The sequence below is a fragment of the Astatotilapia calliptera genome, chromosome 19 (assembly GCF_964374335.1).
Source record: "Astatotilapia calliptera chromosome 19, fAstCal68.1, whole genome shotgun sequence".
Taxonomy (NCBI): Eukaryota; Metazoa; Chordata; class Actinopteri; order Cichliformes; family Cichlidae; genus Astatotilapia; species Astatotilapia calliptera.
The window spans coordinates 5,066,235-5,092,012 of NC_137440.1; the positions used below are offsets into that span (position 1 = coordinate 5,066,235).

The 25,778-nt window shown below is 40.1% G+C and overlaps 1 protein-coding gene across 1 annotated transcript in view; it reads right to left on the reverse strand.

Moving 5' to 3' along the window:
• Window positions 1-25,778, reverse strand: part of akap6 (A kinase (PRKA) anchor protein 6) — a 220,964-nt gene that overhangs the window by 40,063 nt on the left and 155,123 nt on the right. The window contains exons 16-17 of the mRNA XM_026151733.2: window positions 19,464-19,610; window positions 7,050-7,310 (exon numbers count right to left, since the gene is read on the reverse strand). Of these exons, the coding sequence (XP_026007518.2) occupies window positions 7,050-7,310; window positions 19,464-19,610 (408 nt within the window). The remainder of the gene's footprint in view (window positions 1-7,049; window positions 7,311-19,463; window positions 19,611-25,778) is intronic.

A 25,778-nucleotide genomic window follows, 5' to 3' on the forward strand; every position in this document is an offset into this window, starting at 1 on the left:
TCACAAAAATATACAACGAAAGGATGGATATATTCAAGTGATTCAGTGAGTAATTAATTCAGGCTTTAAAACCTCCCGATTTGAGACATCTAATCGAGCAAAGAAGCAAATGTTTAAGGGGCAAAAATGGCATCTGGGTGAGACAATTTATAACAGAAAACTTTGCGAGATCTTTCAAGAATGCTCATTCACGTGATCATTGGTCCTCTGTTTGAGAACAAAATCTTTGCCTGCCTTTGCAGCATTTCTCAGCATCGTAGCCTGCAAGAGTAACTTTTAATGTGAAGCAATGTCTCAACACTATCTATCAGCAACACTATCTCTAACCCAAGGCAATCCGAATATATATTTTTTTGTAATTAAATAATTCACCCAAGTCGTTGCAAACACAAAATAATCATTCTAAATAAGAAACAGCAAAAAAGCTGAAATGCAGTAAAGATGTAGGTACTAAAGCATTTCTAGCAGCAATGTGCAGACATTTTAGCTTGTTAAGACAATTCAGTGCTGTCAGGCATCTAAATGCCTCCAAACTTGACAAAAAGCTGAAACAGAACTAGCCACAGAAGTCGCATAACAGATGGTACGAGCCCGACAGAGGCCTAACCTCAACATCATGGAATCAGCCTGGGATTCAGAAGACAGCCTAAATCCACAGAACTCCAGAAAGTTCTTTTCGAACTGTATACTTGTTGAAAGAGTTACTGATCATATGCCTGTAAAACCTGTAAAGTGGGAATTTTGTAAGAGATACAGGGGGGAAAAAACTGAAGTTCACACTGTGTGCAAAAATGCTCAAATTCAGCAGTGTGAGGTTTTCAGATGGAGTTGGAATCTTCACCCTGGCTGCCATGTATAGGTTTACTGCCAGTTTTTTGCTCTGGCAATGAGACTACTTGCGACTGCCACAAAATATCAGGACTTGATAAACCCAAACTGGGTACCCGGGGCAAAACTGAACTGTGTTCTGCTCCAGAGATCCGTGACGGTCTGGAGTCCTGGGTAAGATGCCAGATTTGCCAAGTTTGTAATCCAGTCTTGTATGGCGTTGTCATTTAATTATTTCTATATAATTGTTTAAATACACGTGAGGTGGTTGGAATACATGTGAGGAGCATGGTGTTTAAAATAACAATGATATGTTGAATAAGGGGAGTTTTATGTAAAGAGGGTTTACAGCTCTTCAGTTGGCTCTGTCTCTTTGTCTAAACAAGGCCCCGTCCAAGCCACAACAGATCATGTCACAGTGTTTGGAGGTGCATTAAGTGGAAATGCATAGCGACTCCATTTTTAATTTTTTGAAAGGAAAGAGTAGGATTCATGCAGACAGAGACAGGCACATGACACATGTAAGTTGTTTTGGAATAATAAAGTATATCACAGAGAATCGTTGTAATACAGAATTGTGTGCTGGTTTAGAATAAGTCGGGATATAGGTGGGTATGTGTCGATATAAAGGGCGTATGGGTCATAAGTCTTTGAAAGGGAGAGAAAGGATGGACTTGTCATATGGTGTGTGTGTGTGTGTGTGTGTGTGTGTGTGTGTGTGTGTGTGTGTGTGTGTGTGTGTGTGTGTGTGTGTGTGTGTGTGGTGGGGGGTTGGCAAGAGGAAAGAAAGCTGAAAATAGAAATAGCCCAACGAGGAGGGTGGGAGGGCCGGAGGCCAAAGAGCATGATTAGAAGGGTCTGTGGGGGGACGAGGGGTCCATGGGTAACAGTAGGGGAGGACAGGTTCATCTACTATCGACGGCAGGGGAGAGAGGGAGCAGCTGAACAGATAGCAGCACCAGGAGAAAGAAAGAGATGCGCTAAGGACGACAGAAAAAGAGAAAATGACAGGCAGACACAAGGAACAAGGGGAGACAGGAAAAGCCCGAAAAAAGGACAGTCGAGAAAGAGATAAGGAAAAAAGAGATGTAAATGGAAATAGAGACAGGTAGGGAGATAAGACACAGAGGAGGTTCACTTCAGAGGAACGAGTTAAACACTCACACTCGTATCCACCTATCTGTGCGAGCATCTGTGTGTGAATGTGTGTGTCGAGAGGTCGCCTCCTAACAGTGTGTGTCTGTCTGACAAAAGAAACTGACTTTGAACATGGATACTTATCCGTTTCCGAGACAGACGGAACGAAAGTCGACTTATAAACAGATGCATCTACTGCGTTATTGTCTTTATACTATGGAAGAACAAATATGTTTTTCCTACAATATCGACATTCCCAATCCTTTTTGAAGGAAACAATTCTTTCTTAATCAGAATGAAATCCTGTCTTTCCTTGAGGCTGAAACAAGTTGTCAATCAACAGAAAAAATGATCCCCTGAACAATCATTTAACAGATTTTAAAAGCAATGCACCCATATTGAATCAGTACTGTGCAGTGAAAACCGACTATTTCTTTTTTTATGTTTATCAAGTTTTATTGATTTGTTTTTTTATGTTTGTTTTGAATTCCTGTAAATAAGAGTGATTTAAAAAAAATAATTCTGGTATTTTCTAATCTTTTTACTGATTAATGTACCAGATAAAGCAACCACTTTCTTTTGGTTTGTGTTAGGACTTTTGATCTGACTGCACTGATGATACTAAATATAGCCAATTAGATGAGCAAGAAGCTGCGTGAAACCCACTGGCAGGCAACATTTAACTTTCAAGAAAAAGCTGTTAGTGTGTGAGACTCATTTTTAGCCCGCATACCTGTACACACTGGAGAGCAGGTGTGTTTTGTAGCTGTGAGTGCTTTCCACTGTGCATATGTGAGACCAAGTGTGTGTGGGGGTTCAGTCTATTAATTCTTGGTGTGTCCAGGCCCCACAGCATTTCTACTACAATAGAGAGTCATCGGAGGCCCAGGGCCTGCCGGAGGAACGTCTGGCTGACGCCGTATCTTTAAGGAGCATTAATTCAATTAAGAGCCAGGTTATAGACAGCCAGGTGGAGGAGGAGGGGTGGCAGCTCAGTGCAAAAAAAGAAAAAGAGAGAGAGAAAGGGACAGAGAAAGACAGCTGATATTTAGGAGACGCTGACGATACCAAAGACTGAAAAATACGGACTGAAATCAACTCACTTCTTCTGATAAACATTTCAACAAGGTTCAAGCAGTGGAACTGACACACTGATACACTCCCTGTTAAGGTTTCTCCTTCACCTTGTTAGTAGAGCACTTCACTTAACTTCTCCCTTAGCAGTAATCTACACCAAAAGACTGAAACATTACAGCTGTAGCGTCTACTGTTTAAAGACAGCATCCAGGGCTGGGCACCTCTGACATTCTCCCGGTGGGCCAATGCAATTTTGGCCAATGGGCCAGTTTAAAGGACCAGCCGTACAAGCATCGATAGCAGCTCACTCGTTCATTTCCATTACTGAGAGTGGATTGCCCAACCAAATCTATTAGCAGCAAAGCAAGTGATGAAGGTGTTGAGAAAACTTTTTGTGGACAGCGTCATCTGCAGACAGTTGTTCTTGAACTCTGGAACCACTGTGCTGACTACAATAATAGACTATTTAACATTTCTATAATGCAGAAATGTGTCTGAACTGTACATTTACCTGTGAGGATGCATATGTATTTTCTCAATGTATGCTGTTGTTTTTTGCATTTGTGTGTGTGTGTGTGTGTGCCCGTGCGACCCCTGCCGACCCCCACTGCTTTCTCATATAGCCCTACAGTAATAGGTTGCAGTGCAGAAATCGAACCCATTTACGCGTCCCAACACCAAAAACAGACAAATGATCGCTAAAATGGAGTCGACTTCTCTTAAAATTGAGCCCCCTTTTCTCTCTCTCTCTTTCTCTCTCACGCTCTCTCTCTCCATACAAATGACTGCTATCAATATTTCCAATCTTCATTTCTCCAGAAGCTCACGGCCTCTTTCTGCCAAAAATCAATGGCTTCCCACTGAGAGCTGTGACAAGGATCAAAAGTGAGAGGCTCACTTTCTTCAGATAAACTCTCGTTTCTGTACAGTTTCATCATTTAAGCAGCCAGTTTGTGTTTTGCATTCACATCAACTTTACAAAAAATTGACCCAAATGGCGTTATTTTTTTGTGATGAGAAGCAAAGATAGTTTGTGCTATTTGGAGATTTTTTATTAAACATTGGCAATCTAATAAACATTAGCAGGATGGCTTTTTCAGAAGGCACACCAGGCTTTACCTATACTTCTTTTTTTTTTCTTTTTTTTACAACAACACCCAAACAATACATCATTCATTCAAAAGAAGAAACACAAATGTACAGCATCCTGACGTCTGCTGATAGAAAATAAAAGTCATCTTTTTTACTTTGTGGCAAATGTGTTATAGATATTTGTTTATTTTGGGCTCCTATTGATAACTTGGAGGCTAAATTCCATCATGCAAACTATAAAAATGTTAATGCAGGATTGGGAATAATGGGTATTCTTCCTTTTTGTGGCCCATAAACAGGAGTGGACACCTGATAGCTGACATCTAAAGTAAGCAAACAGAAATAGAGTTTTATACTTTAGTAGCACATTCCTTTAAAAATATGCTTAATAGTTATTTCTATTTATATTTAAACCCTGCCCAGGTTTTTTTTTACATTCCTAGACTTGAAAAAAGGTTCCCTTGTGTAGTGGTCGTACACCACAATAGAGCTAGTAATGATGTATGTAAGTTAGATGCTATCAACATGCTTCCTTCTAATAGGTGTTGATAAAAAAAGACTACTTACATTACAAATTCTGAAGCCAAAAATGATGATGATTGAAAGTAAGCCCTTACAGGACATTTCATAACTAGTTTTAGACACTTTAGAAACCACATTTATTTCTGTTTACTAGAAATATTAAAGCTATCTTACCACTCAGATCTACTTCATGAGGTATGACCAGGTGGGTCATTCCAAGGTTCTATCACGCTCTTATGTATTCCCTTTGTACACTCAACCCGAGGCATGAAATGCACAGTTACATGCATACATGCACAAATATGCTCACTTTACAAACTTTCCCAACTTTTTAGGCCTAAGCTCAAATGAATAAAGATTATGTGCTGCTGATTCTTTTGCGTAAAAGCTGTCACAACCAAAGAATCTGAAAGGTTACAAAAAGATTAAAGTTCTACATTCTTAATCACACGGAAGCAACTTTTTTGTTTCAGCAGGGCTGTTTGTCTAGTCGTGCTTTCATTTCTTTGTGTTACTGCAGTCAGCTATATGTTTTTATGCATTCATTTTTAATGCATGCCTCTGCCTGAGTCTCTTTATTTGCATATGTGTGTGTAATTTAACTGTGCAGCATTTATGAGCATAATTCAAACGTATATGAATTAATGTACTTCTGTGTGCATGCAGTTCTATATCAGTGGGTACACTTACACGGTGATTGTGTGGATTTGCGTGTGTGTCTCTGGTTGTCAGTCACACGGCAGGGCTAGGCTAATCAGCGCAGCTAGCTGTTCGCTGTGTGATGTAGGCTGATTAATATCCTGTTAGTGTCCCGTGGCTTTTAAGGTTAACTGCTGTTTCCTCTATACATCCATCGCTTCAAAACAGCCCTGCTTTCATTTGGCCTCATTAAGACGATGTATTACTATACTTAGCAACAACACAAAGACACACACACACACACACACACACACACACACACACACACACACACACAGTCACAATGTTTTCTGTTAATGCTCGGTGTTGATTTGCCAAAGCTTTGTCACATATTTGCAAAAGCTAATGAAGAAAAGTGACAGTGGACCTCAGACAGAACCTCTGAATGCTTTACTCACACACGCACACACACACACACACACACACACACACACACACACACACACACTATGGATCTATTTGCTGTCACTTTGTTATCTTGTGTCTTTGTTTCTGATGATTTGTGTTTGAAAACTGTTAGTTTATCTAGATTCATATTTGTATACAAAGTCAAGTAGTTGAATTATTTTGTTGCTGTTTTTGTGCCATTAAATACAGAAGCTGGTTTATCAAAGGCAAGAAATGTTATTTTGAATAGTGAACTTGGTAACCTTTTGGAATAAACTCAACTGATTGGCTTTTTCTTTAGTCATTTAACTAGATACTCATGATATACACACTAATATCAAGTAAAGTATTAGTTCAGGCAGAGACGAGTGATGTTTCCATCTGCAGTAATTTATAAATGGACACGTGTGGGCAAACTAAACTGAAGACTACACTGGATCATATGATTACTACTCATCTGTCCATCTTGGCCAACTATACACCTGAAATAGAAATTTTATTACCCCAAAGTCGACTTTATAAAAGTTCCAACATTGAAAAGGTATTTATAGTATTTAGCAGCAGGTGATACAGCATAAAAAGCCATGCTGTGTCACCTGCTATCTGTTCTTATTCAATTGGAGCATTAATACCATCAACATATCGTCATATTAATCAACGGATGCGGCAACGCAAACTGGGTTTTGGTGTTAAAAAAGTACAGTGACAAGATTACGTGTAAAAGGTGACAATTCAGACATTTTTTTCTGAGTGACCTTGTTGCATAAGAGGCCCTTTCTTAATGTGCAACATATATAGGGAGGAGAAAAACGCACCTGTCTTATTTTTTGTGCTTGATATTGAAATGAAGTGGCTGCAACTGAGTTTAGAAAACTGCTGAGCTCTGGTTAAAAAAAAACCTTAAAACTTTCAAACCAATGAGCATTATTTGGGGATTACGGTCACACGCTTTTTGCCCTGTTTAGTAAATCATGCCCTGTGTGGAAGATGTCACACCAAATATATTATCAGTAAGATATCAAACCACACTCATCTTCATTTATTGTGATTTCAGATACACATCTGTAAAGTTGGTGGTCTGACTATAGTACTTCTCTGTAGGATTACATTTAGTCACGAAACAAATCAAGGGAGTACTTTGCTTAATGAAGGTGTACTGAGAAAAAAGTTTGCCATGATGAAATAAAAGAGCTTGATATGTAACAACTGACTGCTGTAGGTTTCTACTATTAGACTAATATAATCCTAATTTAACTGATATTGAGGCAAACATCCGAAGAGACAAACCGAGACACTTTCCTTCCTACCTTGAAGCTCTGGAGCTGCTCTGAAGCATCCTTGTCCTGTCTGAGGCAGGAGTTAAAGATGAGGAGTTCAGTGTCTCGCAGCCACGCCTTCAGCTCCTTGATACGGGCCTCCAACTGCTCCAGAAGTGAGTTGGTAAGTGGGGACAGGGCTGATCGAGGGTTTTCCACAGTGACACCTCGACCTCCAGCCAGCTGAGCTTTTATGTTGGACGACTGGTTTTGCTCAGACCTACCAGGTCCTGAATGCTTGGAGAGGATTTTCTGAAATAAGAGAGAAGAGTCCGGGGGGGAAAAAAAGGAAAAAGTCAGGCAATTACATTGAGGACTCCTTGTTATGTCAATACTCCATCATGTAAAGTAGCATATCAATCAATACTCACACAGCTATTAATCATCTACCTTTATAAATGTGCAGATCAATAATAGGGATGTCATGTATTCTGCGCCTAGCTGCAAGTGTGAAGATTACATTTTCAGTAATGTCATTGATGTCAGTGCTGCTGTTCAAGATGTAATAATATAATCATAATGTTCTTGTTGACATGAGATCGTGTTTACATTGGGGGGTGGGGGAGGTTGCTGGTTTGCTCTCACATACAATACTGTACAAGTTAACTGGAAATTAAAAGTAATTTCATTTGATCTAATGCTCTACTGATGCTGCGAACACAGACTGTGCATGGATTTACAGCTGACAGGTGCTACTGGAAGGTTAAACTGGAATATTTCCCACCCAGTCACAGATCAATCAGTGATATCGTACAGTCCCATTGGTAATCGTTTCAATTACTAGTTTCAGAGTTGAGTTGACTTCAAACTTGGACTGTACGTCATCATATTTTCTAATTCTTGCATAAAATGTCTTGTAGAAAGGTTACATTACTTTGCTGTATGTCTCTCTCTATATAATTATAATATTTCTCACATTTCTGCATTTCTTGATGTAAGAAAAAATCTTTAAAGTTTTATTTTTATATAATAACACGTTTAGACAACGTTTCTAACGGTGTTATCAAAACTATCAATTAGCTTGTTGTCATCACAAACCTTCTGTTGGGAATGAATAAAACTCTGGGAATATGTCTGGTGTTTTTCCAGGTGCAAACAGATCAGCTGCTAATTCAGAGCTTCTAGCAGCTTCTCCTACAGAGTTGTGATATTCACACCCAAAACAAAACATCATTTAGACACAATACAAACTGAAAGAGGGTTTGGCGCGGAGCAATCACGGTTTCAAATAGGAACAACTGAAAACAACAAGAGCGCGACTCAAAGTGTGTGTGTGTGTGTGTGTGTGTGTGTGTGTGTGTGTGTGTGTGTGTGTGTGTGTGTGTGTGTGTGTGCTTGTGTGTAATAAGCACTGCAGAGTAATTTTCCAACCCCTGTTGATCACACAGTGAGACACAGTAAGCCGCTGAGAGAGACTATTCTCCAGTTGGAGTTCAACAAGTGTGTGTGTGTGTGTGTGTGTGTGTGTGTGTGTGTGTGTGTGTGTGTGTGTGTGTGTGTGTGTGTGTGTGTGTGTGTGTGTGTGTGTGTGTGTGTTTCTTAAAAGTGCTCATCAATACAAAACAAACAAACTTGTGATGGCCACCAATCACAGGCTCAAGGCAGAGACCAGGCCATGATATCAGCAGTAACATTCAGAGTGTAACATGCCAAAGGAACATAAATAAATACGTTCTTCGTTTTTTTTAGCTTTAGCTTCAATTTGCATGTAGGAAAGTAAGATTTACTATACAGTCCAAAAGAGCAGTCTCGTCAAGTCTGAATCTTCCAAAGTTGTCCTTCTACATTTCTCCAGTTTGGACACACTCCAGTTTATTTAATCTCATACACAGAACATAATTGATTGATAAAGACGTAGCGCTAATGCTTTTGCTAGGTTATCTTCATGTTGTCATTACTAATTATCTAATACCTAATATTTTCTCTTTGAATTTTTCCTTGCAGGAGCAACTCAGTACGGCTGACCTCACTGCATAACTACAAATGTTCTAATAAAAATGATCACTGAAAACCGCTGAAAAATGACATCACTACCAGAACCAACTCCGTTACATAAGCCACGCTCAGAAAACCCACAAAAACACTTTGCTACTAGCAGTTGGCAAATAGGGAACAGTAGTACATGAACAGGTTGTCAGGATTAGCAGATAGGAAGATCATACTGCCATGTAGGGCTGCCACGATTTGTCGACTAGTCACGATTACGTCGACTATCAAAATCGTCGACGACTGATTTAATAGTCGACGTGTCGTTTGAAGCTTTGTAAGATCGCAAAAGAGTGTAATAACGGACTGAAACAGAAGATGGCAGCACAGCATGTACAAGGATGCCAGCTGCCGTTAAACCCCGAAGAAGAAGAAGCAGCTGTGTCCCAGAATTCATAGCGCGGCCCAGCTTAGTTTCCAACAATGGCGGTAGCTAGTTAGTTTTAATATTACTCTTATTATTCTTTCTGGGTCACAAAATAAACGTTTAACATATTTTCAGGCGAGAATGTAGCTGTGTAAACCTCAAATATCTGCTCAGTTTATCAGGACACCACATATTTTCAAAAGCGCTCCGATGTTTTCGGAGACGTCTGTTACCCACTAGCTCGATAGCTAGCCGGGGGCTAGGTCACTAGCGCCGTGAGAACACCGGACTCCCGGCAAATTGTTTTCAAACCCACCGCCGTCTTTCGCGACTCAGGTTAAATATATATATGAGTCACTTAGATAAATTAAAAATGTTATTGTTCGGCTTTTTTTTTAGTATTTTATTTGTTCCTGAGTAAATCGGTTTGGCTGAGATTAAAGTTATAGTTTTTACACAGCTGAATAAACGTCAAGCAGACAGCTGATTATCAGAAGTGTGAGATGCTGGAGAATATACTCCGGTGTCCTGTTATATTTTAGATGGCAAGGAGTTTATTAAACTTTACCGAAACAATCTGCAAATTTCATTAAAATTGAATAAACTATCATCTTGTCTTTATTTTTAGTTAGCACCTTAAAAGCTTAAAGCTGTAAGCTAATGATAGTTACATAAGAGCAGATGCTGCTGGTGCAATAAGCTGTAGTTTTACGTCCAGTGGATGATGATCTGATTAGTCGACTAATCGCATAAATAATCGGTGACTAGTCGACTATCAAAATAATCGTTTGTGGCAGCCCTACTGCCATGTTTACTTTAATAGAAGAAGTTATAATAACAGCGATTATTCTTTAATACACGCTAGGAACTGTTTGCGTCTTAAGGTGTCACCAATGTCACAAAACATCCATACACTAACAATGTGGCATTTTCACTTTGAAAACAAACAAACAATTTTATTGTTTGCTTTTAAAGTTTTAAATGGCCTGGCTCCTACCTACCTGGCAGACCTTCTACACTTATACACTCCACAACGTTCTCTCAGATCATATGACCAGTCACTCCTTGCTGTCCCCATGTCGAGACTGACACACCGCTTTCGCTGTTGCGGCTCCCATGTATAGAATAAGTTGCCCCTCCATATTAGGCTGGCATCAACATTTGATTTTTTTTCCAAGGCATTTTAGGAGTAATACCAGAGTTAGTTATTTTATTATTCGTCTATTTTATTCATGTTTTAATATTTACTTATTCATGTTGATCTTTTCTCATTTATTTATTTATTTTATTGTGATTTTATTTTCTTTGTCTGTTTAATGCATATTTTTTTTAAACTTTTATTACTGTTTCTTACTGGAAAGTACTTTGGTCTATCATGTTGTTTTATAGTGCTCTATAAATAAAGTTGGATTGGAGCAATTTTAACCAGTAAGCAAGAAAGTTGAGTCCCAAGGTTTGGTCTTATACTACATCATTCTCAGCATGTAAAATACAACAAACACAACGACTACATCCTTCCATGTTTCCAAATAGCTGGCAAACCAGAAGTAATTCTCTTTTCATACCTTTTGGTTTCTGCAGTGGGAGCTGTACTCTGTATCTTGTCCTGTTCAGGGTTCATAATGCATTGTTTGGAAAATTTCAAGGTTCAGATAGCTGCTATCTTGAAGTTTCCACTATGACTGTAACAAGCAGCCATGGCAGGAATAACAGAACACAGAGTTGCTCCTGAACAAGCCCAATGTGGGTTTCTGTTGTTAATTTGCATATATATATTAGAGATGGCACGATACCACTTTTTTATGTCCGATACCGATACCGATATCATAAATTTGGATATCTGCCGATACCGATATGAATCCGATATAGTGTTTTTTAATCAACAAAACTGTTTTTTAAATATCTTGCTGCATTTTGTATAAGTTCATACTCAAGTTTAAAACAACAACTACACTAAAGCTATTCTGTTATACCTGTATGCAAAAAAAAAAAAATTTCATAGTTCAGCAATACTGATCAATCTAATAAACTTAAACCTACACCATCCTCCCTATTCTGGTATTTTAAAGAGTACTTAGCATAAATATTAAGCAATCTAACTAATAGGGTTCCAACTCCCAGCAACAACAAAAATAAATAAATAAAAAATAGGGAACCACCCCTCACGCTCCACCTCATGATGCTTAATCGACGTAATCAACCTTAATTTGATGCAGTGTGAAAAAAAATGCACAGAAATCAATTATTTTTCAAGAAATATTAAATAGATTCAACATCTTTCTTCAACAAAATTGCAGACTGTACAGATGGTACCTTCCCAAAGGAAAAAGTACTATAGCTTACTAGGGTATATATATATTAGACTTAATAGTCACTATATACAGTAATTGACTTCTATTCATTTTACATCAAATTAAAACTTTGGGTGTCAGATAATTATTTATTAAAAGCTAGACATTTAAAATGAGAATAAGAAAAAAGTATGTCTTTGTGCCCCCTTTTCCCTGTTAATGCCCTATCGGCCCCCCTGGCTAAACTTTGCTAGATCCGCCCCTGCACAGTTACCAGCGCCAGCTATGTAGAAAAAGATCCTCGAGTAGAAAGTAATATTAAATACATTCTAACAACAGCTGATCAAGCTTAAACGTGCTGCTGTTGTTCAGCCGCTGGTTTCCTCTTTCTGGTGCAAAGTGGGCCAAAAGCAAACTAGAGACACGGACTCGCGACAGAAAAGCCGATCAGCTGATCATTAGCAGTTTCACGATTGAAGTAGCAGCCGGAGAGGCAGTCGCTTGTTAAGCTTAATGCAGGAATGCTTTACAAACATTCAGAGATGGACTTACACACTTGCTTTACTTCTCTCGGGATAACTTTGTCGGAGATGAAATGCGGGGTTGCTAGCGAAGCTCCAAATGCTATCCAGACCACCGACAGGTCCCGCATGCCACAGCCGCTCTATCACGTGATGCATTCTGCTACAACGTGCTAACGTTCTGAGGTGAGTTACGGCGTGTTGCAAGTTTTGTGAGGTGCTTTCGTGATATTTAATGGATCGGATTACATTTTTTATTTTTCTCCGATATCCGATCCAGTAATTTAGGTCAGTATCGGACCGATACCGATACGTAATATTGGATCGGTCCATCTCTAATATATATATATGTGTGTGTTGATACAAAAGGTACTGAGTCATTAGTATAGGAGAAAGCACTTTAGCTGAACTCTGGCAGGTAATAACAACCCATTAGACAATGAACTACTGCAACAACAGGACCCCAAACAGTCAAGTGTGCAGTTAGCTTTGTGCTAAGATCATGAATGTCTTCTTAATTTGACGGAGAGAACAAGAAACAGAAAGAGAAACGAGAGCAAGATAGCTCATATCCAAGGAGAAATAGCTGCCATCAAGGATGTAATTTAAGAGACATAAAGAACATTTTCCCAAGACAGCAGGCAAAAACATATTTTTTCCTAAAACATACATTGGTGAACATATTCATATCACAAGGCAAGACGACCAGCAGATCTCCAAATATTTGTTTGTTTGCTAAAGAGCTGTGAAGCCTGATTCTCAAGCTTAAGCTCAAGCTCATTTCATTCCTGTCAGCTCTGCCTCCACATTATGTGTATAGTATCCAGTGTATGTACTGTAAATACCCATACACATACAGTTTGACCTTGAACAGCTGCAAAACCGCCCCCCAAAAAAATCTGGCTGCCAAAAAGCATGACAGAAAAGATGAAAGCTAATTTACAACCTCTTTATTTCTTCATCATTCAGGTTGTGTGTGTGCGTGTGTTTGCTATGTCATAAATTCTTCATAAGGCCAGGATAGTTCAGAGGCGAGACACAGGACATCAATTCCAGTTAATTCCCAATTTGTGTCAGAGCACCAGATGCCGACGCGAGCACCGACAGGCCCGTTAATACGCCACTGAGGCGCCAGGTTGGAAGGGTGAGGAGAGAGCAAAGGACCGAAGGAGAAGAAGACAGAAAGACAGAAACAAGTGAGACCTCTGACATATTTAACATAAGCTAAAATTTAACACTGCAAGAAATAGAGTGATAAAAAGTAAAATGAAAGGAAAACAGGGAAACAAATATCAGAGGTAAAGGAGGAGAAATAAATGTGATTGGGAGGAGACAGAAATAGAAGAAATAGAAAGACTGAAAGTTTGGGTGAAGACAGAAGAGGTCCCTGTTCATCCTGCTCACCTGGCGTTATTATTAAGAGTGCACATTCTTCTTAATAGTGTTGATACAACAGGTTGCGTTTTGGGAGGACATGGAACCTTGAAAAACAATGAAACCTTTTTTTAATCAAGAAAGAATTCTTTAGGCTTCAATCCAACATCGGAAGGATCAGAAAGAAACCTGAGCTTCCGGGGAAATCGCGTTCAACAAAGGTAGTACAGAACGAACATAACTCATCACAAAAAGTAACAAAATAATTTCCCAAGCAAAAAATAAACTTGGTTCCCTGGTTTACAGTCCTCAGCACTGCCATTAATAAAGGCTTTGTTATAGGTTGTTTTCGGTAGCGTGTTATTCTTTGTGAAAGAAAGTTGTCACTTAATTTTGCTAAAGGTTTGTAGGGGTGCAGAGTGGGGTCATGTTAACATCAAAAAAGATCAACTTAATGATTTATTGGCAGAAAATCGAAAAAAGACGTATTACTTAGAAACTATGATTCTTAAAAAGTGTGGTGGTGGTCACAATTGGCCTTTAACCTTTACTTCAAGATCAATAGACTGATCTGAAGGTCAAAGTGATGACCTCTTCTTCAAGGTCATCTAAGGCCAAATTTGTCTTTTATCTTTAAAACTATGCTGAACATTTTACTGCCTTTGTATTGGCAGCATTTAGGAAATGATGCTGGTGTATGAGGATTATAAACAACACATTATAGTCTGAATCATATATCATGTCATATTTGACCTCTGATCTCACTTTTACATTTCACATCTGCCTTTCATTCAAGTCGACCGCAAAATGTGTTACATCTTTAAAGAAAGGATCGTCAAGAGAAAGAGAATGAGCTGCCTAATTAGTTCGAAATACATTTATAATATTATTATACTTAATGTTTATATAAAAATACAATGCTATCCCCTTAAAAGTGAATATTGCCAAGAGAGTGAGCTGCCTTGGCATATGTTTAAAGTTGGTTAACATAGTATGGTTATGGACAATTATCTTGGGGATCGATGTTAACTTATACAAATTATATGCATTAAATCAATAGTAGGATTATTGTATCAAATATAATCTTTGCCACTACATATTTATATATGCATAGTTGTCTGAGCCAGTGCTGCACAGTATGTGTTATGGCAAGCAGACAGTTTTGTCTTATGGAGCGTATGTTAAGTCCCTGCTCCAATGACAATGATGCCAGTTACCCACAATCATATACAGTGGGGCAAAAAAGTATTTAGTCAGCCACCGATTGTGCAAGTTCCCCCACTTAAAATGATGACAGAGGTCAGTAATTTGCACCAGAGGTACACTTCAACTGTGAGAGACAGAATGTGAAAAAAAAAATCCATGAATCCACATGGTAGGATTTGTAAAGAATTTGTTCGTAAATCAGGGTGGAAAATAAGTATTTGGTCACCTCAAACAAGCAAAATCTCTGGCTCTCACAGACCTGTAACGTCTTCTGTAAGAAGCTTTTCTGTCCCCCACTCGTTACCTGTATGAATGGCACCTGTTTGAACTCATCATCTGTATAAAAGACACCTGTCCACAGCCTCAAACAGTCAGACTCCAAACTCCACCATGGCCAAGACCAAAGAGCTTTCGAAGGACACCAGGAAAAGTATTGTAGACCTGCACCAGACTGGGAAGAGTGAATCTACAATAGGCAAGCAGCTTGGTGTGAAAAAATCAACTGTGGGAGCAATCATCAGAAAATGGAAGACATACAAGACCACTGATAATCTCCCTCGATCTGGGGCTCCACGCAAGATCTCATCCCGTGGGGTCAAAATGATCATGAGAACGGTGAGCAAAGATCCCAGAACCACACGGGGGGACCTGGTGAATGACCTGCAGAGAGCTGGGACCAAAGTAACAAAGGTCACCATCAGTAACACACTACAACGGCAGGGAATCAAATCCCGCAGTGCCAGACGTGTTCCGCTGCTGAAGCCAGTGCATGTCCAGGCCCGTCTGAAGTTTGCCAGAGAGCACATGGATGATACAGCAGAGGATTGGGAGAATGTCATGTGGTCAGATGAAACCAAAGTAGAACTTTTTGGTATAAACTCAACTCGTCGTGTTTGGAGGAAGAAGAATACTGAGTTGCATCCCAAGAACACCATACCTACTGTGAAGCATGGGGGTGGAAACATCATGCTATGGGGCTGTTTTTCTGCCAAGGGGACAGGACGACTGATCCGTGTTAAGGACAGAATGAATGGGGCCATGTATCGTGAGATTTTGAGCCAAAACCTCCTTCCATCAGTGAGAACTTTGAAGATGAAACGAGGCTGGGTCTTCCAACATGACAATGATCCAAAACACACCGCCCGGGCAACAAAGGAGTGGCTCCGTAAGAAGCATTTGAAAGTCCTGGAGTGGCCTAGCCAGTCTCCAGACCTCAACCCCATAGAAAATCTGTGGCGGGAGTTGAAAGTCCGTGTTGCTCGGCGACAGCCCCAAAACATCACTGCTCTCGAGAAGATCTGCATGGAGGAATGGGCCAAAATACCAGCTACTGTGTGTGCAAACCTGGTAAAGACCTATAGTAAACGTTTGACCTCTGTTATTGCCAACAAAGGTTATGTTACAAAGTATTGAGTTGTATTTTTGTTATTGACCAAATACTTATTTTCCACCCTGATTTACGAATAAATTCTTTACAAATCCTACCATGTGGATTCATGGATTTTTTTTTCACATTCTGTCTCTCACAGTTGAAGTGTACCTCTGGTGCAAATTACTGACCTCTGTCATCATTTTAGGTGGGGGAACTTGCACAATCGGTGGCTGACTAAATACTTTTTTGCCCCACTGTATGGAGATGACAGGACCTGAATAATATAGAGCTTAACTGCGTAAGAGAAGCATTTTCATCATGTGGGTGGGAAGGCGATGATGGGAAAGATTCCCATGTTTACAACTTGTGCTTACTTCTGTCATCTAATTACTCAAGATGCCAACCTCTAGTCTCTTTACTCATTAGTGATGATTTAAGCTAAACACTAAGAACCTGCAGGAATGGACAGCTGTGGCGTTTTTTGGGCATTTGCTTTTTCAAAAGCTGTTTGGTTTCAGTTCTGGTAACTGTGACATGCTAATGGGGTGTCCACATACTTGCAGAATTTGAAGAGGTGACGGATGAAGGAAAACCAGGAGAGCGAGTGAGAATGTGAGATTAAGAGCCCCCAACCTGATGACACACACACAAACTTTAATGCATGCGTGGGAAATGGCATTCAGAGTCCAAATGCCTCCCCGTCAGTAACAGAAGTTTAATCACAGCCTGGTTACTGTGGCGGAAATACACACGATGCAGAGAGAGAGGCAGAGAGAAAGACTCATCTGTTGCTGTTGTTTAATTTCTAAAATTGAATCCGTTTCAGCAAGGTTGATACATATGTTAATGCACACACACACGCACACACACACTTCCAATAACTTTTATGAGTGAGGCAATACTGTGTATGTGTGTGTGTGCGTGTGTGTGTCATCATTAGGGACTACAAGGAAATGACGCGCACACACGCAGATGGTGTTTGCTCCTCTGTTGCTTCTCTCTGTTTGTGTGACGTGCCACTCGGTCGACAGGAGACGGTTTGTTTCTTCGGAGGAACAAAGTCACATCGCTGCAATTTCAGCCTCTTGACGAGCCGTCGCCAGCTGTCACCCCACCGCAGACCTGGAATTAATCACCACGCCGAGGTACAGACAAACAACTGCCACCAACGTACCCATTAGCAAAGCATGCGGAGCTCACTTCAGTCCTTGGAATGACCCAAATACAGTACAAGACATACAGATGAAAGTTGTTTCAGGTGGTTCAAGTCTATTTAACTTTTTCACAATGAATATCAGGTGACCTCCAGTTGGCCACGGACACTTTGGAGAAAAAAGCTGAAGAAAACTACTAATTATAACCTACGATAGGTGAAATCCGCGAAATAGCCAACTTTATGTTTTACAATTATTATAGATGTTTTAAGGCTGTAAAAACCCTCACTACACTTTTCTCAGACAGGCATGAACATTTTCACACTTTTCTCTCTTGTCTCAAAGTTCAAACCTTCGTACAAAAATAAGTCCAGTGTTATAGAATGAAACCAAAGGCACCCGCGGTTGGCTTTGACAGTGCAAAACGTTTCATCGTTGACCATGTTGTGTTTGTTGGGGAGAAAACTTACAAACATACAGTACAGCACTTCAGAGTCACACTGCTAACGATCGAAGATTTATGTAAATTTGACAAGCTGAACGCATTCTGTACTGTACAGGAGACAGAGCACGAGATTGATTGACAATGGTCTGCAGCCAATCAAAAATCCGCGAAACAGCGAGGCTGCAAAAGGTGAACGGTGTTATAGCGAGGGACCACTGTATACAATTATAGATAAGTAGGTGTATTATCATCAATAGAAGTTTAGGGTTCTACTGACAAATGCAGCACTTCATCTTCAGGTGTCATTAATGTTCAACCACCAACAGCAGAAATGTCACCAGAGAGATCACCAGTCACTACCTCACAGTGCAGAACTGCACTCTCCTCTTATCAAGGCGCTAAAAAGGCCGGCCAAGAGATGTAATCTTAACTTCCCCAGCCCAGGAGTTACTCAGAAGGCATCCTTGCAGGACGCCCAAACCACCTCAATGCGCGCCTTTTGGTGTGAAGGAGTAGCAGTACTACCCTGAGCACCTCTCAGATTGCTGAACTCCTCATCCTATCTCTAAGTTTTGCTTTCATTCCCAGCTGTTTGTTTAGCACAACAGACCAACGCACCGTCTGCACCATTGCAGCCTTGACGCCACTCATGAACAGGACCCCGAGATACTTAAACCCCTCCACTTGGGCCAGTCACTCATCCCTGACCTGGAGTAGACACTCCACCCTTTTCCGGCAAAGGAAAACTTGGCTGCCAACTGCTCCAGTCTGAGCTGGAGACCATCACCCGATGAAGGAAACAGAACCACATCATCTGCAAAAAGCAGAGATGAGATTCTAAGAGCAACAAAGTGAAAACCTTCTGCCACTTGGCTGGACTTGTCCATAAAAACCATGAACAGAATCAGTGACAAAGGGTAGCTGTGAAAGAGTGAAACACACACCAGGCTCGAGTCCAACTTATTACTGGGAATGAGGACAAAGCTCCTGCAACGGTCATAAAGTGGCACACATCCCGTACTCCCAAAGCACCCCATACAGGATAGCCAGAGGGGTTTGGTCTATGTATCGAAGTACATAATTTGTGACTCACTGTGTGCCTTTCATCAAAAGCACACACTGATAACTTGCCAAAAAAGGTTGACTCATCAGAAGAGCTTTTCTGGTTGATATGGACCAAAATATTAACTCAAAGCTTTATCTTCAGATTTTTGGGATCTCAGAAAAATAAAAACTGTTATTCCTACACTGGTTTTCTTTAGTGTGTGTGCATGTCTTCAGAGCTGTTACTGTGTCCAATGTGTATTAGAAAGAAATAAAGCACGGTATACTTTATGGCGAATGTGTTTTCTGTTTTCTAAGTCACCACTGTATGATGTATCCATTTAAAGTCGTAGATTGATCTGTCTGTCTGTCTGTGCATTCCACTGCACAGTTAAAGGCCATGGTGGCAGCAGGGCTCCCTAATTGAGACGACACTAATTATCATCTTCATGTTCTAGATTGGATCAGTGCTGATTAGCCTAAAATTAGACACACAGACACACACACATAGAAACACAGACTTATATGCACAGTCTCAACAGAGTATTACTGTGATATACTATCTCTGTGGCCATGGTGCCACAGTTGCACTCCTGTATCTTCTAAAACTTGGCTCTACTGTGTCTTACTGTGCGTGTGTGTTACCTCCAGCTGTCTCCACATGTGTGTCAGGTTGTGTATTTTGCAGTGGAAGCTGCTCGGTAGTTCAGTGCCACTCCTCTTCAGAGACTCGGCTCGGCCCAGCAGGTTGGTCTTTCTGCTCTCCATCATCATCAGCTCAGTGTGGCTGCTCTGGATAAGGAGGACACACGTATGAACAGATACAATCCAACTTGACATTTAACTCTTGTTTGGCAGCTGTGTGAAGCACACTAGTTAAAAAAACAAACTCGGGATTCGTTAATATAGCCTTAATTAATGGTACCACACTGACTGGGCATTTATGCTCGTCCCACTCCTACATGTTGACCTTTAAATTAGCCACAAATTTTCCTTCCCTTTGAAGGAGACTGCTCCATATTTTTATTCTTGAACTCTATTAGAGTTACCTTGCTCGATACTGCATTCAAAATAATCCTTGTTTATCTCCTACTCGATCTTTGTGCCGGCCCTCATTAATTTGCTGTCAGCAACAAGCTGTTTTAGCTCCTTTCCTTTGAGGTCACCCTCCTTTTAAGCCAGCTTTCTTTTTATTGGCTGCCCCTTGTAAAAATAAGGTTTGTTCATCAGGTCGGTGGGGCTGTGTGTGCCTGAGATAATTATATTAGGAATACCTGATCTTATTTGTAAATCTGAGCTATTGGCTGATACGGATTACTTGCACATATGATGACTTTAACCTGGCGCATAAAAAGCCACTTTAAACATGGGTGTTACTTGCATAGCTTCAACCACACCTTTAATGCACTTTACAGTGTTGAAATAATTGATAATGTGCTTAACCAGCTTTTAAAAGGCAGTATGGCTGTGTAATTCACCGCTGTTGATTAGTACATTCAAAATCACGTTCCACATTTCCATATATAACCCTATAGAAAGCTATCCTGTCCAGTTTAATGTTTTAAATCATTAAAACATCAGCATATCTACAGTTAACCTTTTTTCTTACCATTTACAGGTGTGGGCACACAAATACGGTTGAACTATTTATGGTTCTGTACTGGAAACTTAAAGCTCTTGCTTAGGATAAACGACTGAGGCAGTGGTTGCTGGTAATTTTTTTATTCCAAAACACGCTTGACAAAGGAAATTTGTAATGTCAATGTTTCTATGTTTTGACATGTTGACACCATGAAACTGGATCTCCACTTGAATCCATTGTACTTGCTGTGAATCCATCTACAGGGGGTGAGTATTAAATGCTCAAAAGACAGATTTTCAGTAGAATATTCCTTGGTCTTTCAAACGGGAGCACATTTTTTATTGTTATTGTTTGCAGCTCATCTCATGATGAAGCGTTTGAGGGTGTCGCAGGAGTTTTCAGCAGATTTCACTCACTGCTTCACCTGCTTTGACCGCTTTAAAGATAAAAACTCTGTCGCACCTCTGCAGCTCCGCAGTCGCGCAGGAATCAAACACACTTGACGGTAGACTGTGGAGTCCTTTATGGAGAGATTTTAAAAATGCTCCATTTTGTACCAGCAAGTGTTGCTGAATATTTTCCTTCCCTTTTGTGCTTGAGTTCTGTAGTTGGGGAGTGAAGGAGCTGCAGGTTTTTCTATTTTTGAATCTAAAAGTCACACTTTCAGGAATGTGAAGAAAAAACATTTAAAACAACTGATGCAGTTTTCTAGAAATATCACAGTTTTTCCCCAAAGTTGGAAGTTTTTGACACAACTGATTGACAGCAATCGACCAGGCAATTTCCTACTTGTGTCTTTTATCACACTGACAATGGAAAACAGGCTGATCTTATACCTTGTGTCACTTTGTTTCATTAAACGTTGCCAAGTAGGCGCCCATAGTTAAATCCTACCTTCAAGTCCATAAGAGCCCATAAGAAGAAATCAAGTTGCAGTACAAATAATCAGATTTATATTTACGCCCAAACAGGAATGGCACCACTCGTATTTTTACCTCTTCACTTTTGTTGTGCACAGCAACAATTGTCTTCTATAGTACACTGACTTTATGGAGAGAATGGCAGTAAAGTGTACCTTAATTGTCAAAGCTCTTCATTTTTATGTCTTTTGTGCTTTCATATTGATTTCTTTTCTTCCTTTTATTTCAGCTCAGAAGTTCTTTGATGCTAAACTACATCATTTTGAGTTGATTTAATTTCCTTTCTCCCTTTCGTTCTTCTCTCTGGATATTGCGCTTCCAACCAACCATATTTTTGCTTGTTTCTCGAGTTTTCTCTCCAGCTCCTTTTTTTGTGGTCTGATCTTTGTTTACTCTTTGTGGTGTCTTGATTTTTGGCAACTTCAATTCTTCCATTTATGACTTATAGATTCACTTTCTGGTTTCTACACTGGCTAAATGTCTTGTCTTTAGCAAGTACTTCCAGGGTTCTGCATGCCCTTCCAGCCATTATGTCCCCTTTATTTTATGAAGTCCAAGGTTTAGTTTCGTAGTTCTTGTTCCACTTGCCCTTTCTCTTCTTTCAATCCATCTTTTTAAATCTCCACATTTATTTATTTTATCTACTGTAAAACACCACTTGCACTTATTTGCCTAATTCATCCATCCTATTTTCCATCCATCTCTTGTCTTCCCTGTTTTCGCTTGTTAGCATAACTCTCCTCTCCCTCCATGCCTCCATATTTTTTGGCTTAATTTCCCTCCTCCTCTCCTCTTTTCTCTTTCTCCTCTTTTCATTTTCTGCATCGATAGCTACTCAATTCTACTTTTCCCTTGTCGTTTATCATTACCACCCGGCCCTATTTGAATATTTAAATGTCTCTTCTGTGACTCTATGTGTGTGTGTGGATGTATGTATGCATGCATGTTTGTGTGTGTATGTGTATGTGTGTTTTTGCTGTGCTGTCATCAGAGAGGCGGCGGCCATTTTTCAATGTCGACGATTCTGATGGAGATGCTATCGCTCGGTGCTTCACGGCCATCCATCCCCTTCACTTAGCTAATAGCCACGCCGCGAGAACGAGGGATCGAAGGCAAAAAAAATAGACGAGTGGAAGGTAAATATGTCGGCGTCGCACTCTTCTAACAGCCAGGAAATTATACGATTTATTCGCTGATGGCAAATATTGATTTAAAAAGGGGATAGGGAGCCAGTAGGGAGGCGGCAGGGGGGTTGTTTTGTTGTTGTTGTTTGTTTGAAGGATGCCACTGATCCAAAGTCAAAGAAAAGAGGGAGAGAGGGAGAAAGGAAGATAGACACGCCGATTAAAATGCATGAGATCCGAACTTTGAGATAAGTGCTGAGAGAGGGATCTTGGAGAAATGGGAGGGTGGAGGGGAGGATGATGGGTGAAGATGGGGGGGTGGAAGGGAGGGTTACATGGATGGCTAGCTGTGATGTATTCATGCCTCCAGTCAATCTCCATGCAAGGATGGACTAAGATACACAGGCCTAAGGATGGAGAGAGACAAAGAACGAAGTAAAAAAGACAAGGACTGAGATAAAGAGATCATGTGCAGAGGAAAGAAACAGAGAAAACTACAATAAATAGATGGAAAAGTAAAGGAGCGCTGCTTCAATGACACTGACACCATGTTCGCAGTAAGAGACTCTTGCCGTATGATGGGAATTGAAGCTCAAACAAATGCCGGCAACACACGCCACGACTCAAAGCCTCAAAAGTTGGCCAGCTGAGAAGGGTTCAACTTTTTAAAAATATCCAAAGCTTAAAGCAGGCTGCAAACTGGTGACAGCAAATATTACCATTCCACTTCTAACAACTGAGCATGTTACATTTTTGTAATCCCCTGTAATTGTTAGTGAATAGTTTTGATATTTTCTGCGATATTAAAAACTTTGCTAGGTCAGGACACAAGATATTAATAAATACAAAAAGATGTTTCTGCAAATATTTCACCATAAAAGCCCTGTTGAAAAAAATGCAGGATTTCTGTGCAATGAAACATCAGAAGTGGCCAGCTGAAACATGAAGGTGTGATGCATAGCAGCACGTTTGGCGTGTGCCAATATTCACAAAGGTGAAAATGGCGAGCACAAGCTGGGTGTTGTGTGTGTGTGTGTGTGTGTGTGTGTGTGTGTGTGTGTGTGTGTGTGTGTGTGTGTGTGTGTGTGTGTGTGTGTGTGTGTTTTGCTCATAGTTTCAGTTTCAAACTTTTAAAAGTAAAACTGCCAAAGATTAGAAATGATGCATCAGCAGTAGTTTTAAAAAGCAGTTTTCACTTTTGGTGACAGAGAGTGCCTTTAGTCTGTGACTATTTGATTATGTCTAACTAAAATGTTTTCTTCTACTTTTGCCACTTTTTTATTCTCTTTCTTCACGTAATACTTCTAGGGTTCAAAGAGAATGTGACCTGTGACATTCTCTCTGCTGTATTCTTTGAAACGTGGTAACATTGATATCCATGAATGTCTTCTGAGGTCTTCTTCTTTTCCTCTTCTTTTGCCTGGCAGCTTACTCATCCTCTGCACTTCCTGATTCACAAACTGTCCTCCATCCATCCATCCTCCTCTCTTCTCCAAAGAACCCCTTAGCATATTTCCAGCTCAGTATCTCTGTCTAGACAATTAATAAAAGGACTTTTCTCCTTCCTTAGTACCTCACCTTCCCAGTCATCTGGTAATTCTTCCCTATCACCCACAGCCTGTCTCAACACGTTCCTGAACTCCATCCAACATTAGTCCAGCATCAGTCTTCAACTTTCAACATTTACTTACCCTCACTCACTGCCTCTTCTTGTCTGATGCTGTCGAGCTACATTCTCCCATATCGTTCAGATTGCACCTTTTGCATAGGATGTAGTCTGCCAGTGTGCAGCTTGCTTACACTCTTACATGTAATCCTACAGGGAGTGCAGAATTAGTAGGCAAGTTGTATTTTTGAGGAATAATTTTATTATTGAACAACAACCATGTTCTCAATGAACCCAAAAAACTCATTAATATCAAAGCTGAATGTTTTTGGAAGTAGTTTTTAGTTTGTTTTTAGTTTTAGCTATTTTAGGGGGATATCTGTGTGTGCAGGTGACTATTACTGTGCATAATTATTAGGCAACTTAACAAAAAACAAATATATACCCATTTCAATTATTTATTTTTACCAGTGACACCAATATAACATCTTCACATTCACAAGCTGTTCCTTCTCTCTCTTTAGTTGTCTTTGGCCAACAGTAGCACAGTTTCCACTGGCACTCTGCTGGCCAACAGCACCATAGGAAGTTGTTGTTAACCGCTCCAGTATGGAAATCCCATTCTTTATGATGTTTGATTTGACCAAGATTTTACACCAGACGTAGATTTTACCCCGATGCAACTGTCTCCTCTCCTTTTTATGTCGGGGCTGGCACTAGGAGTACACTGGCTTGTGCCCCCCTGCCCCCCCAAAGCTGGGTTAAAATGTGGGAATCAACAAACTTAGCATTTTGCTGCTGAATCCATTAAAAGTTTCTCTGGCACAGATCCCAGCGTCTGTACAGAAAACATTAAACATCATTTGTTACTAATTTAAACTAATTACTTGTTGCTTCAGTCCCATATGTTACATATGTGACTCTAAAAAAATGTTTATTCACATTTCTTTGCTCAGATTGAAATTTAGATGAACGCAGCAACAATATGTGATGCAGCTGTGAAAAAGAAAGACAGCATGCATTTGTACTCATTTATGCAAAAATTGATGTATGTAGTTTAGTAAAACTAATGGATATACTATGTCAAAGTCTGGGTGTATATTTCTACACTGAATTTATTCAGTCTTTTCCGAGCTATTCAATAAAAAACGTTAAGCCCCAAAGGCAACACCTTCTCATCCCAAATGACTGCCATTGCAGGTGTAATGGGGTGTAATGGTCCTAGTGGTTGGATGGTTATGGACTGTCTAACAAGTAACAAAAAATCAACATAAAACAGTGAAGGAAGTTCAGGAAAAGCAAATATTCACATATTCCTAAATGGGAATGTCACCAACGGAAGAAAGTTATGCCAGAAAATCATGCAGCCCACTACTTTTGAAACTGTCCGTGTCATGCTTTTGCCTCGTTTCAGTCCGAAAACTCTTTGCGTGCTTCGTTATTTTTGCTCCTTTGTGATTGTCTGCCCCACCCTCATTAGTTTCACCGGTGTTCAGTTGTTTTCAGTAGTGTTGTTTCTCCCCCTGCCAGTTGTCAATTTCTGAGTTTGTCTTCCTCTGGTTCCTTCTTTGATTTCTGTTTTGTTTTAGCTAGCTCATTTTCTGATTGAATCAGTCATTAGAGGCTTGTTTTTTGTTTTTTTCTAATCCTGCCTCAGTGCTCTGTGTTTGGGTTCACCACATCCCACTGTGGTGTATCATAAGAGGTCAACTCTGACAAGATAAAACA